We start from the raw sequence: 19,261 nt of genomic DNA on the forward strand, positions 1-19,261 counted from the left end.
AATATTTACAAAGTACCTTAAATAGTGGGGTCAGAGTCCTTAAATGTAACTTCACCATACATGCTCAGTCCCACAAGCTCTTCCAGCAACAGACTGCAATATAAAGGTCACAGCTGCAGGCCTTGGCAAGACCTTCCTTTCAGGTCCATAAAAAATTCTCTGCCTGAACTTTGCCTTACGCCAGATCTACCACAGACCCAGAGTGTGTTGCCTAAAATTCCAGGAGACATAGATACAAAGGCAGAGTCCATACTCAATCTTATGATGATCTTCCTTGCTGAGGAACCAACTTCCTGCATTTGCATTTCAGGATACATACAGCCTTTTATACAGAGCTAATCTCTATTAATTATCACTCTAATACAATAAGTTTCTTAACTAGATTCCTCTGAGAATTTTACAGAAACAATGTACATTTAAAGGAATCCTACCCAGCCTTCAAGAAAGTGTCACAATGTATTTAAAACATTCATAACACATGTATCTTTAATAATCAATTGACTCAATGGATCACATATACTACATTCAAAACAAATTGACAGATATTCTTCAAACTGCTTTACTAGCCTTATTTCTTACCTCATAATACTATCCACCTGGCATACCAAAGGGGTTTCAGATCCAAAATATGTAAGATGAAACATCAAAAGGAATACTTACATAAACATTACTTCTAGTTTTTTACAGTGTCATGAATGTGTCTTCCCATTTAACAGTATATCTTACCTTACAGTATCCTTTACTTCAATGGAAAATACTGGTACTATGAAAATACTATAAAACTTTGCCACTCACTGTGAAAAACACAACAGCATGAAGGAATCATTGAATCCTAACAGAACACACATTCAGCAAGAAAATGGACACATCAGTATCTACAACATTTATGATTTCCTTTAAAAAATGTAAAGGGTTAATTCAGGAGTGTATGCTGGGCTTCCACATTGCAAGCTACAGTGTATAAATTAATTTTAGCAGACGTAACATTCTGACAAGCTGAAAAATACTATACTACATGTCCTAGAACAACAATTTTGGGAAAGGACAAAACTAAGGGAGCCTGGTGTACAAATCTATAACTTATGGCTACAGCCCAGGTTAATAAGCTGAATTTCGAAACACTGTCTAACTAGTGCTTCATTGAATGATACTGGCTTACTGACCAGTAACTCAAATTCCTGACTAGGCTCTTTCTTCAGAAAAAAAAAAAAACTTTTAAAAGATGACCCTCTAAAGTAAAGTGTATTTTAGAACAGAAATGCCAGCTGCTTAAATTAAATTTAATATAGTAGTCTGGCAAAATGCGGTCTGAATAATTAATGAAAACATTTATGTTTCTGTCTTATAATATACTTCATGGGAACTATTAAGAAGCGTTTCTCAACATAGTACTACCTATCATCGCTCAGGTTGGAGGTGGCATTGGTATATTACCACTACTTTTTATTCCTGTATTTCAGTAACTGAATGTAACAGCCAGGTGCATAAAGAAGTTAAGTGACTTACGTAGAGTTACACACTTCATCTTTAATGTTCAGGGTTCACCCAGTTAGGAAGAAATACTCTGGAAACTGGTATACTCTGCAAAAATTAAGCAAAACCACTGCGTGCTCTCTTTTAATGTACTGCAACAGGCGATTCCTATGCAAAGATAGTCTAGGAGAATCATAACTACAGAGCTTTGCAAAAAAAATACTCCACAAACTATTTCAAAAATGCAAAATTAAACATATATTTTAGATCTGTAAGAAGTGGAAAGCAGACAAGCTGTCATTTTCTTATCAGGAGTAAGATGCAAGCGAGTAATGTGTTCTAGCAGCTCTGCCAGTTTTCAACAGGCTGCAGTAACTTAATGAACAAATGAAACTAAAAATGGAGGACCCAAAGGAATTCACCTGACAAAAATGTAACTCTCGGCCTAGTTTAGCTGGCAACCATGAAAGCCAAGAATACTGGTACAGCATGAACTTAGCTTAGTCAATTTAAGCTTAACTGTGAAGAGCCACATGAACATTTCCTTATGCTTCTCACAGATTTAGAATATATGCAATTTAAAATATACCATTTCAAAGAAATCCCACCAAACAACCTAGCTAAAGATTTTCATTTACTGATTTTAAGTAACAAATGTTATTCAAGGTAGTTATAAATTTGGCTTTGAAATACAAAAATACTTTACTTTTCTATTTTCTCTTGCATATGACTACTAACAGCCATTCAACATTAGGTTGTAGGAGACGATGTACATTTATCAAACAATTCTGAACATTTGTTTAATTCAAATTCTTCAAAGTTTGACACCAGGGGTACAGATCTGTTTATGTTACCTGATCAAGAACTATGGAAAAGAGCTGAAGCTGGAAAGTTACACAAGTGTTAACACTTTTAACATATTAACATATTTGGAAGACATAAAGCTCTCACCTGTCTATTTTGCTGGTGCAGTGCAGAAGGTTCTGTGTGTCGTGGAATTCCTGTTCGGATTACTTGTGGTAAATAGGCAGTGCTACTTGGGGGATGGGGTTGCTGAACTGGAGAAATTTGATGAAAGTGAACCAGAGAAGACTGTCCAGACCCAGAAGACATGGGAATCTTTTGTGAAGGTGAATCAGGAGCAAAATGAGATAATCTCTTGGTATTATCAAAAGAAAACTGGTCCTGAGACAATGGACTGTCATTCACGAGGGTTGGTTGTACACCACTGGAAGATGACTGCTGCAGCATCATATTCAAAGTCCCCGACTGGGTTTTGTAAAGAGAGCTCTGCAGGTTTGCGGCATTACTTGTGGAAACAATATTGGGCACCATTGTACTTTGAGGGCTAAATGGGGGCTGGTGAAGGGCAGGACTTGAAAGTTTTTCTGGCATGTAAGGTGGAGAAGGACCGGTATTAGCAGATGCCACATTTGTTACCAAGTTGCTCTGTGGACTTTTAATACTGTTTGCTGAAAGGCTAGAGGATGTTATAGATGGCAACATCGAGCTTTGTGGGCTAAAAGGCTGAGGAGTAAGAGCAGGACTGGAAAGTTTTTCTGCCACATATGGAGGAGATGGACCAGCTGATGCATTGCTACCAGATGAGATACTAGAAAGCAGGTTGCTTTGAGGACTCTGAATGTTAGTTCCTGAAATGCTATTGGACGTCATACCCTGTACCATAGTATTTTGTGGACTAAATGGTTGTTGATGGGGAGAAGAACTTGGAAGTTTCTCTGTCCTGTATGGTGGGGAAGGACCTGCTGGAGACAAAGCAGGCCAGTTAGATGTCTGAATCTGCTGCTGTTGAGAGCCTACTTGCTGCTTACTTGCTGCTAGTTGCTTTAGCTGCTGTGCATGCCAGCTCTGACTGGACTGACTGGATAAACTTGATGACAGCATTGAAGATTGCGGAGCATTTGAATTTTGAGCCGCTGCAGACAATGGTGATGGTACTGGCTTACTTGAAGGTGTTAAGGAAAATGCAGCACCAGCAGATGGTGGTCTCATCTGCGGAGACTCAACAGATGCCTGACTGTAACTTGGAGAGAACTCCTTACCAGTAACAGGATTTTCTAAATGTGATGCTGTCTGTGGTGAACGTTTAGGAGTGCTGTTCATGCTTGGCTGTGAGTGACTTGCACCAAGAGGTTCATCACTCTTATTTCCCAAGATCTTTTCAATGTCCAGGTCATTTGTGGGATGGTCAATTTTGGTCAGTTCTTCCAAGAGGTCTTGCAGTTCCTGATCCACAGTCTGTATACTAGTGTTCCCTTTTGGATCATAAGGACCAACGGTATTGGTTCTTGCCACTGGATTTATCTCTGTGTTTGTAGCCACAGGGAATGGAGACCCTAAGCCAACACCACCATTCAGATGACTGCTGTCAATAAGTCCTGGATGGCTTGATGTTGAACTATGCAGATTAGTAGAGAATGGAGAATGCTGCATCTCTGAGCATGAGACAGATGGACTAGTACCTTGAGGCTGACCCATTGAAAGAGTGACATCATCAAGACACAGGCGTTTGTTGTCACTTGGATACATACCATCAAAGCCACCATTACCTGCGGGAGAGCCATCTTCTTCCAGTTTTCTTTTAACTGATCCTTGCAACTGAAAAAAATAACATATAATGCTGGGTTATTATAAGAGCTGTAAAATCACCATGAATCACTTCTACTCAAAAATTCATACAAACAGTGGCTAGCTATCTTTTTGTTTTCAAATAACTCATAAATGGGAAAGAAAATATTAAAAAGTCCGAGACCATTATGAAAAACACCACCAGAAAACACCTGCAAATCTGCTATAAAACTACCACTGTGGCAAAGGGTTTGATCTTTTAGAGAATTGCATTTAGCATCAAAGTACAACTGTTACTTGCAGACATAACAGCAATCACTCTCATAACTCTTTTGTTATTTGTAGAAGCAAGAAAAGTACAGTTGTATCACACTTACCATAACTGTAGATGTTCAAGTACATCGGTGTTGCAGTATTGATTTTTGGGTCTTCTTGCCACGCAAATGTTTGCAACTGGCTTAATTTCCAGAGTCTTTACATCATTCCTAGCCTACAGACATCCCAAGACCAGCATCTGGACGTCAGGCTATAAGAAGGGTATCTGTCAGCACCCCTCTTAAGGTCCATCTAAGCAGTTAGCAAACAGTCTGATGCCTGAGGACAGCACAAACTCTCTAGTTGTCTGAATTTGAATGAGAAGGAGGGAAAAACATAGGATGCAGAGAGGGGATGATGGAGATAAGAGCACCATCTGCCGAGAACTCCTCTACTCTTTGCAATCAGCAAGGGGGAGACAAGTGGTCAGCAGACAGAGGGGTTGAAGGGAGGAAGTATTTACTGCAACACTGATCTACTCAATTGCACTATGTTTTTCATAGGCAGTGTTGCAGTACTGATCCTTGGGAGGACTCCCAAAGATAACAGGTGGGTGGTGGGTCATCTGTATGACCAAAGGAAATAAGGTTTTGCAGGATGGCATTAACAAAACTTGCTTAGCCCTGGAGACATTGTCTAGGTTTCAGTGTTTTGTAATCATGTGCAAGGAGTTCCATGTGACTGCCTTTGGGAAGGCCTGGATAGTGACTCCTTTGAGAAAAGCAGTGGTAGTTGCCTCATGTCTGGTGGAATGGGCTTTAACATGACCAGTGTTTTTTTCCATGGTGGGAGTGACATAACTTAATACAGCTGGCTATCCATTTTAAAATAATTTGTTTGAAGACAGGTCTACCCTCTTTACTATCTGAGAAAGCACCAGTAATTGCTCTGCTCTTTTTTTTTCTACCTAGATAGTATCTGATTTGCCTGTGCACATCAGGGGTGAAGTACTTGCTCTGTCCTGTTTTTGTGAATTTGGGAAGAAGACTTGACAGGTGGACAGCCTGGTTTAGGGGAAGTTCTGATACCACCTTGGACATAAAAGATGGGTTTGTTTCAAGGGTTACCCTACCCCTGTGAAAGGCAGTGAAAGGCTATTTACACATGAGGGCTTGTCACTCTGAGAGCCTGCTTGCTGATGTAACAGCTGTAAGGAAAGTGATCTTCCAACTGACCATCTTTAAAGAAGCAGTGGTGAATGGTTCAAAGTGGGGCAAGGGGAGTTTTCCTAGCACATAATTTATATTCCAGGCAGGAATAGGGTTCCTTCTGGGTGGTCTCAAGTGAATTACCCCTTTCAAGAAAAGTTTCATGGGGTCGCGAGAAGGCAAAGTGGAGAATGGTGCAGACAAGCTGACATGGCACATGCTTCAACAGTGGAGAAGTAAAGTTAATCTCTAAACATGCCTGTAAGGTAGTCCAAGACTGGGTTGATGTCTATCTAAGAAGGGTTGGTGTTCATGCTGTGACCCCAGATGGAAATTCTCTTCCCATTTTCCAATTATGATTTTCTGGTATTGGGTTTACTTTAGAGTGGAAAGGAAAAGTAACATTCCTTGGTGTCATAACCTAATCCTCCAGGGTGTTAACCTGAGTGTGGCTAAGTGAAGATGGAATACAGATCCCTTGGCTTGACTGAGGAGAACTACTTGACTGAGGAGAACTACTTCCTGTGGTAGGGTGTGGAATTTCCCCTCTCTGAGAGTCTGCCTCAGCCAGAAGGGGGCCCCAAAAGGATCATGCTGGTTCTGCCTGCTCTGACTTATCAGCACCCTGGGGATGACAGGAAAGCATACAGAAAGTACAGTTGTGTACCTACCATAAATGTAGATGTTCGAGTGTATTCAATGTTGCAGTCATTACTCTTGGGTTATCCTGCTGGCAGGCTACCCGCAGTCGGCCTGAATTCCAAAGTCCTGGTCCGGTGTCAGTTGCTGTCGCCTCTTCCCTGATGTCAGCTGATGCCATTTTCTTCAGTTTTTCTTGCCCCAGATGTCAGGTGCCCACAAAAGGGTAGGCTAAAAAGAATTATGCCAATAAACATGCATGCACTAAAGTAAACATTTCCTTCATCTACAAGCAAATACACCACATAGGTTGTATAGAATAGAGAAGTACAGATAAGTCCCAGCAAAAGAAGGGGGGACGGAGGGAGGGTAACCTGGACTGCAACAGTGAATACACTCAAAAATCTACATTTATGGTAGGTACACAACTGTACTATGTTCATCATGTTTCACTGTTGCAGTCATTACTCTTGGGTTTAATCCCAAAGCTGAGAATGGGTGGCTGGGGCTAAATAGGATTAGGAGAGGCTATGAGGCTCTGCAGAACTGCAGTGGCAAAGCCTGCTCTGAATTTAGAGTAGAGAGGTAAGTGGTAGTGCTTTGTAAAAGTGTGCACTGAACTCCAAGTTGAAGCCTCTAAGATGTCTTTGGTTGGTACTCCTCTGAGGAAGGCTGCTGAAGTGGTTGCTGCTCTGGTTGAATGTGGCCTACTGCCCTTAGGCACTGATTTGCCATGTTGTGAGTAGCAGAAACGAATGCAATGGCCTATCCATTTTGAAATAGTCTGTTTTGAGATAGCCTTTCCTTGTGATCCTGCAGCATATGCCACTAAAAGTTGCTCAGTCTTTCTGAAAGTTTTAGTTCTGTCCAAGTAGAAGCGTAGCTGTCTGTGTATGTCCAAGGAATGCAGAAGTCCCTCACCCTTGTTCTGCGGATTTGGATAAAAGGTAGGCAAGTGAATGGTTTGGTTAAGGGCCACAATGGACACCACCTTAGGCATAAATGTCGGGTTTGTCCTCAGAGAAACCCTGTCTGGATGGAAAATGATAAAAGGTACCACAGCCATGAGTGCCTGTAACTCCAAGACTCATCTTGCAGAGGTTATTGCTAGGAGCAGAGCTGTTTTCCAGGATAAGAATTTTATATCAGCTGTTGAGGCTGGCTCAAACGAAGGCAGTATGAGTTTTTCCAAGACATAATTGAGGTCCCATTCAGGTATTGGTGCTCTCCTTGGAGGTCTTATGTTTTTGGCCCCTCTGAGGTACTGCCTTATTAAAGGATGAGAAAAGATAGGTGGTTCCGTATTGTAATGGGATGAAATGGCAGAGGCATGGATCTTAATTGATGAAAAGGATAGGCTTTTGTCCAGCATCTCAGTTAAGTATTGTAAAATCTGAGGAATATTTGGTACAAACATGTCAATTCCTTGTGCCTGGTTCCAAGTACAGAATCTCTTCCATTTTTCTGCATAAGATTTTATGGTACTTAGCCTCCTGGCCTCCAAAATAACATCCATCACAGCTTTGGAGAGAGGAGTGTTCTGAATGGCTACATTATCTGCCATGCTACCAGATTTAAGGTCCTGAGTTGGCTGTGCAGGATCAGATTGTTTTGTTGGGTCAGTAAGTGAATTATGAGGCAATGTCCAGGCTGGACCTTGAGACAAGTTCTTTAGGACTGGGTACCAGTGCTAGTGTGACCAGTCTGGGGCAATCAGTATCATTTTTGGCTTCTCTTGTCTGACCTTTAGGAGTACCTTGGGGAGGAGAGGCAGTGGAGGAAAGGCATATACTGTTAGGTTTTTCCAGCTGAAGGATAAGGAATCCACTTTCCATGCTTGCTTGTGATAAGTCCTTGTGCAGAACCTCTGTAGTTGGCAGGTGTGAGGGGAGGCGAATAGATTTATGTCTGGGCATCCCCATTTCCTTGTTATCATGCTGAAGACTTGTGGATCCAGTTTCCACTCGTGGGGATCCTTGAGGTTTCTGCTTAGTTCATCTGCCAGAGTATTTATCTGTCCTAGCAGGAATTGTGCTTGCAGGTGAACTTGATAAGTCAATGCTGTGTCCCACAAACTCATGGCTTGTCTGCAGAGGGGGTAGGAATGTGTGCCTCCCTGCTTGTTTATTACCACATGACTGTAGTATTGTCTGTTTTTATCAGTAGTTGTCCTGGATGAAGTAGATTCTTGAAAGCTGTCAGGGTATTCTGAACAGCTAGCATCTCTTTTTGATTGATATGAAGATGCATCTGGCTTGCGGGCCATGTGCCCTGAATACATTTTCCTGCCATGTGGGCCCCCCAAGCATAATCTGATGCATCCGTTGTTAGTATCAGCCTGGCTGTGGGTAAAGTGAATGGCTGTCCCTTGTGGTTACAGGCCTGTGCCCACCATCGAAACTCCTGTTGCAGGCAGGGAATGAGGGTAATTAAGGTTTCCAGGCTGTGGCAATGTTGAGTCCAAACACTTCTTAGATACAACTGTAGTTTCCTCATATGCAGTCTGGCATATGGAATTATCAGAATGCAGGATGCCATGAAGCCCAAAGCTTGCAGAATTTTTCTTGCAGATAACTTGGTCTTTCTTGCCAACATTTTGAAGTAAGAAGTCAGTTGTCTTTGTTTGTCTGACGTGAGATAAGCCATCTGGGCAGTTGTATTTAAGCTTGCACCCAGGAATATTATCTCTTGAGAGGGTACTAGTTTTGATTTCTTTTCGTTTACTGTGTACCCCTAGGCAAATTAGTAATCATTTTACAAAAGCCAGATGCTTTAGTAGAATGTCCTTGTTCTCTGCTTGAATAAGGCAGTCGTCCAAGTAAGGATATATTTGAATTCTTCTGTCTGCAAAATGCAATTACTGGTGCCAGGCATTTTGTGAAGACCCTGGGCGCAGTAGATAAGCCAAAGGGCAGTGCAGAGAATTGGTAGTGCATTGAGTCAGCTATGAATCTGAAGTATCTTCTGCAAGATTGTCTGATTGGGAAATGCAGGTATGCCTCTTTTAGGTCCAAAGTTACAAGCCAAGCATTCTTGCCCAGCATGGGCAGAAGCTGCTGCAGAGTCAACATTTTGAATTTTGGAATGTCCAGAAATGTGTTTAGAATAGACAGGTCCAGTATTGGTCTCCAGGTTTTGTCCTTTCTGGGTACCAAGAAAAGTCTCGAGTAAAATCCTTGTCCCTGCTCTTGCTGTGGTACTCGCTGAATGGCCCTCATGTCCATGAGGGATGAAACTTGCTTTTGTGCCTCTGCCCATTGATTATGTGGCAGGTCTGGCATACCTTTTGTCCTTGGCAGGGTGTGAAAGTGGAACCTGTAGCTCTGAGACACTATGTTCAAGACCCATTTGTCCTGGGTGATCATGTGCCAATTTTGTGAAAAAAGTGCTAGTTTTCCCCCTAAGGGGGCTGCCAATAGATAATTGCTTGGTGCTGGCAGGGGAAAGTCATTGAGACTGTTTCCTGTATGGCTGTGATTTGTCTTCTCCACTTTTGGAGGTAGGAGCCCCCATTGTTTAGGTCTGTATGAGCCTTGGGGCTGGGATCTGCCTCTGGGGTGTCTGTATCTGCCTCTTTGTGGCCTGTCTGACAATGGAAAGGACCAATTCTTTGTAGACCAGTTCCTGCTAAATCTGGGTGGCTGCACCTGTAAGAAATCTTTAACTGTCTGCATAGATTTCGCTTTGTCCTCCATTTTCTTCAACACCTCTTCTGCTTTAACACCAAACAAAGTATCATGCTGTAATGGAGCATGTAATAATTTTGCTTTAACATGATCAGGCAGATTCTGTTCCTTTAACCAAGCATGCCGCCTAATGACAGAACCTGTAACAGCGGCCCTGCAAGAGGCCTCCAGAGAATCAAAACCACATTGCAAAGTATGCTTTCCCACTTGTTCAGTTGCATGCAATAAATCCTGCATTTCCTTGTTTTCTGCACATTCAGAATTTGTTAACATTTTTTGTTTAAGCAGTGACATTAAGTATTGCTGATATTTAAGCATATGAAATTGACAATTTAAAACCTTCACAGCCAAGGTAGCAGAAGTGTAAACCTTTTTCCCCCATCTGTCCATTGCCCTTGAATCCCTATCAGAGGGGACAGGGTTTTTTGCAGTGGAAGCCTTGACCCCTTTGGGACCCTGAGAAATAGTTTCTGGGTCAGCAGCAGGGTTTTTATAAAGAAATTTATGTGAATCTGGAACCCTGTACTATCTGTCTGGCTTAACAGGTGCAGGGGGTAAAGAGTCAGGAGACAGGCTGGACTCTGAAAATACATCATCTACAATGTCCAAAACAGGAGGAATAGCAAGAGGCCTGTGCTGAGGTAGTAAAAGAAAGTCTCTGAGCCTTTTCTTAGATTCTGAGTAGTCTTGGCTCTCCCAGTGGAAGTGCTCCCTCATGGTATGCAGGGTTTCTCCAAAAGAATAATCCTCAGGAGGGGAGACTGAAGGGATAGATTCTTCAGCATCGGAATCCTCATAGGGAGGGAGAGAGTATCCCTGTTCAGAAGAGGAGTCAGAGGAAATGGAAACCTGATCTGAAGATTCATATTCTGTCTCTTGCTTAGGCCTCTTATCAGGAGGGTGATGGGAACCCCTGATCAAAGTAATTAGGTCTTCGGCCATTTTGAGCATCTGTTTTTTAGGCATGGAGGCCTGTCCATGGGCTTGCTGTACTTGTTTCTTTGTCTTTAGTGGTGCTTTAGTCTTTGCCTTTGAAGCTGTAGTCGGTTTTATATATAACTGTGTAGGCCTGAAAACACCCTCAGAAGCCGATGCCTGCTCAGCGGCTCCGGACCCATCTGACGGAATATTTTCCAAGTGTCCATTACCTTGAGTTTCCAGAGGTCTAGTCTGCTCCACTTGAGTCGGAAGCGGCCTGCGGCTCCGAGGTAGCGGGCGTCAGGGGCTGCGAAAGCGCCTCACTGAGAACCGGCAACTGGCTTAGAAGAAGCCTCGTCATCAGTTTTGGACCTCGGATGCCTGTCCTTTTCCTTGCATTTCTTGTGAACTGCGGTAGTCAGATGACTATCCGACGACATTGTGTAATTAAATCTCCGGCCAAAGTAATGAAATGCAAAATCGTAACGATACTTAATAGTGCGTTGGTTAAATCTAGCACAAAACCTGCAATTAGCAACGTCGTGATCAGGGCCTAGGCAAGGAATACAATAAGAATGGAAGTCCTTATGAGGTATTATTTGCTTCCCACAAGAAATACAATTATTAACTTTTTCTGACATCGGTCTGGAGCAAGAAGAAAAAGTTTCCCCAACGGGGTACTTAGCTTTAAATGAAGACTTCGGATTTGAAATTCGAACACGAAAATCTCAGGAGTCGGCTGACCAGCACTTGCGAACTGCTTCTGCTTTGGGCACTGCGCAGCAAGAAAGACTGAAGAAAATAGCGTCGGCTGCATCTTTTATACCCCTAGCGCACTGACATCAGGGAAGAGGTGACAGCAACCGACGCCGGACCAGGACTTTGGAATTCAGGCCGACTGCGGGTAGCCTGCCAGCAGGATAACCCAAGAGTAATGACCGCAACAGTGAAACACGATGAACATCAGGTTTGTCCACCTGAAAGAGAAAATATCTATTTTCCAAGTCCTTCTCTGTTGAGTTCTGGAGCAGAACTTTTTAAGTCGTCTGTTCTAGTAAGAGGTGAACAGGTCTATTGAGGGGACCCCCTTACTGTAGAGTTAGGTCCAGGAATACCTCTTTGTTCAACATCCATTTATTGTGGTCTAGAAGATTCCTGCTTATAGAATTTGCCAGAGTTCTGTTCTGACCCAGAGTATAAGATGCTATGAGAGGCAGTCCTACTTCTTCAGCCAGCATCTAAATCTTCCCTGTGAGGCTGCACAAAGGGTAGGATAGGGTACTCCTTGCTTGTATGTGTACCATATCAGTGTGGGGTTCCTATTATTTCATATCATCGAACGATATTTTGGACGGCATTTTGTTGAATAAGCTGTTTGCTGAACCGTTCTGACTGAGGTTGTATTATGGTGGGGATCAGGAAATTTGCTCTTTCCCCAGTGTAGTGCGATCTCGGACTTGGTAAATATAATTAGCCGGGGGTGAGGGGGGAGCAGCACCCCACATGAGGGTGTTTGATGAACAGCATTTCTGATGAAATGCCACTCGATGATGTGTATGTTTGATGAAATATAGACCCATTACTGCTGTGTTGTCTGTCCACATCTGCAAGGCCCCTTGGCTTATTCTGCTGAAAAGCCTTTATGACCAGGTAAACTGCTAGTAGTCCCTTCTGGTTAATATGCAATTTTCTTTGCTCTGGTGTCCAGATGACCTGCACTTTCAAGGAACCGAAGTGGGCCCCCAAAGCTCTGTCTTAACTGTCTGCAGTGATGGTCTTGTCTGTTTCTGTTAAAGAGAAATTTGACCCCGAGTTCTGCAGCATGGTGTTCTTCCACCATAGCAGCTGTTCTTCTTCAGGCATGGAAGGGTATTCCAGGGGTTCAGAATACTATTCCCAAGCATTTTTTTGGAACCACTGAAGTTTTCTTATGCAGAACTTTGCAAAATGCTCCACTTAAAGAAATCCCAATCCCTCCGAGCTACACGCTCTACAGATCTAAACCTAAACAGAACATGCCAGAGGGATAGATTCCTGTCCCAGAGACTTCCCATACTCTGAAATAAAACTACCTACCTGTATCAGACAAAGCTCCTCATTAGCACTCTTCAAGAAAAACCTTGATGATTGGATGGGAAATAGGAAATTCACCCCAGGGATCACCTCTGTGGCACTGCTCGACAGTGGCACAGGAAAATAATTTTCTTGGGTGGCAAAAGCCAGGGTACCTTTTTGGCTGGATTTGTATAGGCCCCACGGCCGATAGTCTAGTACCTACCTAAGTGGAATCATGAGTGGAGGATACCATGTAACCCAGAATCCTCTGAAATTCCCATGCTGAGATGTCTTGTTTTGGTAACAGGCTGGTCAGGTAGTTTGCCGGAAAAGATAGCTTGTCCTGTGGAAGGTAGGCTTTCTGTTGGGCCAAATTTATTACGGCTTCTAGAAAAAAATGGATTCTTGTTTGAGGACAAGTTTGTCACTTTTGAAGACTGACGGTGAGGTTTGCCTTCTGAAAGCAGTCTGCAGTGATCTACAAGTCGTCTATGCTGTGTATTTTCCCTGAATGAGACAGTCATCTAAGTATGGGTAAATATGAGCTGTGAGAGTTCTGCAATGTGCTATCGGAGGAGTTAAGCATTTTGTAAAACCTCTGGTAGCAGTTGACAGCCCAAATGGTAAACCAAAGAACTGGAAGTGAGAGCCTGTTGCTACAAATCTTCAGTATTTTTTGTGACTGTTTGCTATGGGGACATAGATTCCTATCCCAGAGACTCCCCATGCTTTGGAACAGGATTCCAATATACATCAGGCAGAGCCCCTCACTAACACTCTTCAAGAGAAACCTTGATGGGCGTATGGGAAACAGAAAATGTACCCGGGGATCACTGCAATGGCTCTGCTGGACAGTGGCGCAGGGAACTAATGGCTCTGCTGGACAAAAGCCAACACATTCTGGCTAGGCTTATAAATGCCCTTGGGCAGATAGCCTAGTACTTACCTATGAACCTATGACATGGAGATACATTTCTTTATGTCTTGAGTGGCCATAAAGGCATCTTGGAAGATTATGGTAAGTTAAGTTTTGCAAAATAAGCATTTTGAATTTTGTGATATTGAGAAACTTGTTTAATTTTGAAAGGTCCAAGATGGGCCTCCAGGTGCCTTCTTTTCTTGCAAAGGTGCCTCACCTGGGATGTCAGTCAACTAAGGGACTAGAGCTAGAGCTTTATCAGAAAAGTCAAGAGTCTTTGATTTTTTTTGTCTTTCTTTTTCTTCATAATGATGCTAGTGGAAGCTGCTGTTTGTGAAAGCTTGAACAACAATGAACAGCACCCGTTTTTCCTATGTGATGCTAATAAACAAAATAAATGAACAAACAAAGTAAAAATAAAGACAAAGTATGTAATGGCAGCAATTACACCAACAGTGTGATGTCCACAATAGGCAGCTTTAAGAGTTTCAAGGTGCTAAAGCTGTCTTATTCTTCCATAACATTGTCAGTGTGTCGCATCACGCAGGTCAGTACAACTGTCAATTGTACAACGCTTTGCTTTGACCAAAACACAGTCTAAGTTGATGAAATGAACTGGCAAATAAAGTACTGAAGAGGTAAAGAGAATGAACATCAATAAATGCTATTAACTATGAATAAATGTAGTTGATGACAATATTTTTTTTATGTTTTTCACACTACAATATATTCAGATTATAAATCCTTCACTTTTCAGAGCCCTCTGCTCAGAACCTCATTATGTGAGATGCAACTCAATTCAAAAGTTGCCCAGTGATGCTTTACAAAGTCATTACCCTTCTACAAATGCTTCGGTACTATGATTCAATGCAAAAAAAAAAAAAAAAAAAAAAAAAAATAGCTCCATTATGTTTAACCTCAAATACGGGTATATCAAAAAAGGACCTATAACCACACAAAAAAAAAAACATTCTGTGTCGGCTCCAGTTTTCATCACCTAAAGAATACAAAAAGACAGCACAGACTTTTTGTTTATCATGCAAATAAATGTTAAATGTGCAGCAGGAATTACACAAAACTGTATGTAAGAACAACACATATTTGTCTTTATTCATATTTTAATTTCTTTGATTCAGTAACATTCAATAGGGATATGGCCCCGAACATCAAACAAAATGACTACAGACGACCAGACAATAAAAAGGTGATAAGCACCATGCAGTATATATACATTATGGGACGAGGTAAGACACTTAGACTGAGAAGGACTGGCGAGCGGAAGGCTCCCAATGTCTACAGCCTTACTTACTGGGGATGGGTTCAATGTTACCAGCTATACGTTTCATTTAACATCTGTCTCTTAACATGGACAGCACTGAATGTATCCTAAAAATAATTTTGCTCTGCTTTGATGCAGATTACCATAAAACACTGCAGATCATCTCACTTTTTTCCAATTCTGACCTGTTCGTTGTTATATATTCACCGATCTCTTTGTCATTCTCTAGTCCTCTCAGCAGGCATATTACTGTTATCTATATTTGCATCTTCATTGCAAATGCACATACGGAAACAACTGCTTCAGTTAAGGTAACAGGTACAGGGAAGGCTTACAGGAGCTCGTATCAGCACTGACTTCAGAACATTAGGAATCAAATTCAAAAATGTTGCATGAGCTTGCTGTTGCACAAATCAGAAAGTAACACATTCTGCTACTTCTGCATCATTGTCAATGCTTGACCTATTCTTCTCCTGGATTTCTGTAAGCATTCTGGGGTTAGAATGTATTTCCTTAATGAATACAGTCGCTAAATTTTGGTTCATTTATCACCTTCTCTCACTGACTTTTTAAAAAAGTAAAAATAAGTGTGGGTCTCCAGAACATGCCATTATCATGAACGGCATTCTGATTCATATCCAAAATTTAGTATACACCCTTTGTCAATTGTCATTCTACACTAAGTGTACAAAAACTGTTGCAACCCCTGTAGGTTTATGCTAATTATCTCTTTCACCAAGACACTCTGCCCATGCAACAAACACACGTAACTAAGAACATGTACAATTGTACAATGTCAAGTTTTATATCCGTATGTGCTGCTGTAGATCTTTAAAAAGTTCCAACATATAAAGCACCATCTGAAAAGAGGTATACAATTTGGTAAAGCATTAGTGCTGTGTAAGTAGTCATTCTGCAAGAAAAATCACTTTCTGAAAGGACAGGTGACTGCCTTGGACTTATCCCTGTATCAATACAGAAACGAAAGCCTTAAAGTATTTCTTTCTCTTGGCTGCACAAAGATGCATTGTAAAACATGCGCACATGGGGAAACAACACAAGTATTCAAAAAGTGTTTTTGAAGCACACTCCACCAATGCAACTGAAACCTGTAGAGAAATGGAAAGTGGCAGACCATTTGTATACATATTGTTGTAAACAAGTAAATAGATTTTTTTTTCTCAAAATTGGTAAAGTTAGGAGGTTTGTGGGAGATGCAGCCAGTCATGTCTGAATATGGGTGGGGGTGAAGCTGTCCTAGAATGATGCACATCTAGCAAAAATGTCATTTTGACTTAGTCACAAGTGTCAGTACTCACTGTCACACTACACAAGAACTATATGAAAAACAGCATAAGCCATGCAAAAATGAGAGGTACAATGTAAAACAAATACGATAAATTCAAGGAAAATGCAAAATGGTGGTAATCCAATAATTCTGCACTCAAATCAAATAAAAAAATGATGTGTGCCATTTTTGGTGACAGTTCAATAAAAACATTTGACTACTGAAACAGGATACATTTTGTAGACCTAATTACTTCATACACTTCTCATCTTGGCAGCTTTTAACCTTAAAAGAGAAAGATTCAATGGGAGATGCTGTTACTCTGCTTCCTGGTTTCCTAGCCAGTCCCACAGAAATGAAGCCGTGCCTGTAAGTGAACCAATGGGACAGGGGCTACCATTCAAGGCCCTAAAACTATGATGAGGTATTTCTACTTAATACGTAGCACCTTCTGATTTGGGTACAATATGTATGGAAGTCAAGTGATGGCTAAGGAGCACTGCTCTTCAGTTAGCACCAGGCACCCACTGGTATTAAAAGTACTGTACTTCACTGCCTTGGGTTCTATGCTCACAGCCCCTGCTTAGTGGCATACCCAAGACAGCAAGGCTCACACCATCTCTCCGATATAGAGAAAAAACATTAATGATTCTTGTTTAATTCTATCTCTTGGCTGACCCCCTTCCTCTACCAAAGTTGCTTCTGAACTTCCTTTTGGAACAAAACAAAAATGTGACCAAAGGATTGTCAGGAAGGAAAAGAGGTAATAAAATCTTTAAAAGATACTGAACACTGCAACAGTGGGGAGAATAACGCTCATTTTCACAGCTAAGTCTTGCATCAGTAGATTTTCAACAGTCTACAAAATGCATCCGGTTTTAGTTTCAGTGCTTTTTAAAAATATTTTACACCTTTTATAACTTAGAACATGAACTCCAGTATAGAAGTTAATGTTCAACACCAATCACCATGTCAGATAAAACAAAGTCACAGCTGAGTAAACTAGTCTGTGTATCAGCCTTAAGCTAATGCAGGTACTTGAAACAGGCAGATGCTCGACATTCCACTATTAGCTCACAAAAAGAGAAATATGGTATGCCTGGGAGCAGGAACAGTAACTGCAGCTTTCTATTGACTTTGTTGACAAAAATAGCTTCAGCATGCATACAGAATTTACTGTAGATATGTAACATAGAGAAAGCAAAGGAATCTCTCAAAAAACATTGTGTGTCTGCAAAAGACACGCGCGCACATGTGTGTGTGTGTGTGTGTGTGTGTGTGTGTGTGTGTGTGTGTGTGTGTACATATATACATAGCCACACACACACACACGTGTATATATACACACATATATATATATATATGTATATATATATATATATATATATATATATATATATATATATATATATTTATTGTGTGTGTGTATGTCAGAGGCAAACTGAGCACAAATGATTGTCAGAGAACGGTGAAAATTATACTAGTGAAACCTTTTTTATTATTTTATTCTTCGAGAAATAAAAAAAAATAAAACATGCTTTAAAAGCTTTACTTGATTTACTCAGGAAGCTTAAATAAAAATGACCTGAACACAGCCTTCCTAATTTTCTTTTAATGCAGATGATTTGTGAATTCCCAGAAAAAACTCCTGCAGTTGAAAGTGTTTGACTTTTTTTTTTGTATCCTGTTCAGGTGCTCCTTGGTCTTTTTAAAGAGAAAGTGTACTATAAAAACACAAATTACAGTTGTGTTTGGTGTCTGTCATTGAAGAATGCTGTAAAGTGTTGCCAGGACTGCTAGCAAACTGTAACAGTTCATTACTCTCATGCTGAGGGTTGTGGATGTGACCACTCACATTCTGAAGTGATCCATTGCTCAGGATTCCTTGCTGAAGGAGGGACTGCTGGTGCTTGAGGCATAGGGTTGTACCTCAGTGAATTTGTTGACATTGTCATGCACTAGTTTTGGTGTCTCAGACCAGATGCTGTGCTTCTCAGGAGGGCAGACAATCTTATCAGCTCTTCTAGGCACTGAGACTACTGCGTCTGGGTTTTCTCAAGCCTCTGTGATGGCATCTTTCTTCACATCTACCACTAGCAACACTATCTAGATGGATGCCGAATCTTTCTGCAAGACTCTTAGTGTCTTCTGTTGTGAGAGGCTGATTGGCAAAGTAGCGCATGCTACTCTGTGTTCTATCAAATGAATAACCGAACCTAACTTGGAATCATCTACAAGTGACTGTGAGGTTCCCCTCCTTCATCCTCTACAAAACCTTCCATTAGCAGATATCTGTTTTCCAAAAATACGGATTTCCCACATATTCCTGAGGGTCTTGGTGGAGATTTGTGTTTTGAAAAGACAGTTACACAAATAAAACAACTAAAAGAGTTTGTGCTGCTGGTTGGTTCAAGTGTGATGTTGCAGATAAAAGCAACATTTGCAAGATCCTGCCCCCAAAAGGGTTATCATATTTATCTTTCCATTGTCAGATTTGAGATGGGAGGTGGCCCAAGACATGCCTACTCGGTTGTGAAGCCTCTGACATGGATGGTAGTTGGATACTGTGGCACTGAATAGATGGGACAACACTGCGTCAGGGATAGATGACACCTAGTCTGACACTAATAATGGTACCATGTTACTTCTTGGTGGAGGGATAGGCTACTGCAAGGGGGGTTAACTACGGTCCTGGTGCCAGGCGAAATGCTGCCCAATATGGATCAAACTAACTACTGATAAGAATTTTACTGGGGAAAAATATGTTGTCCTAATGGTCATTCATTCACTTAGGGCACTTGAGATTGCATTCGATCCACTTACACTACAAGACCTGGTATTGGTAGCTCAGACATGTGGGTCAGCAGTGAGGTCTGCTGTACTGATTGTGTACCACCTCCTGTGTGAGTACTGGCAACCACAAAGGCAGCAGAAACACTGATAACTACATGG

At 41.4% G+C, this 19,261-nt stretch overlaps 1 protein-coding gene across 1 annotated transcript in view; it reads right to left on the reverse strand.

Moving 5' to 3' along the window:
- Positions 1-19,261, reverse strand: part of MAMLD1 (mastermind like domain containing 1) — a 369,676-nt gene that overhangs the window by 237,101 nt on the left and 113,314 nt on the right. Inside the window, exon 2 of the mRNA XM_044057170.1 lies at positions 2,425-4,092. Within this exon, the coding sequence (XP_043913105.1) occupies positions 2,425-4,092 (1,668 nt within the window). The remainder of the gene's footprint in view (positions 1-2,424; positions 4,093-19,261) is intronic.

Source organism: Protopterus annectens, chromosome 15.part0, assembly GCF_019279795.1.
Source record: "Protopterus annectens isolate FY-2018-M chromosome 15.part0, PAN1.0, whole genome shotgun sequence".
NCBI lineage: Eukaryota > Metazoa > Chordata > Ceratodontiformes > Protopteridae > Protopterus > Protopterus annectens.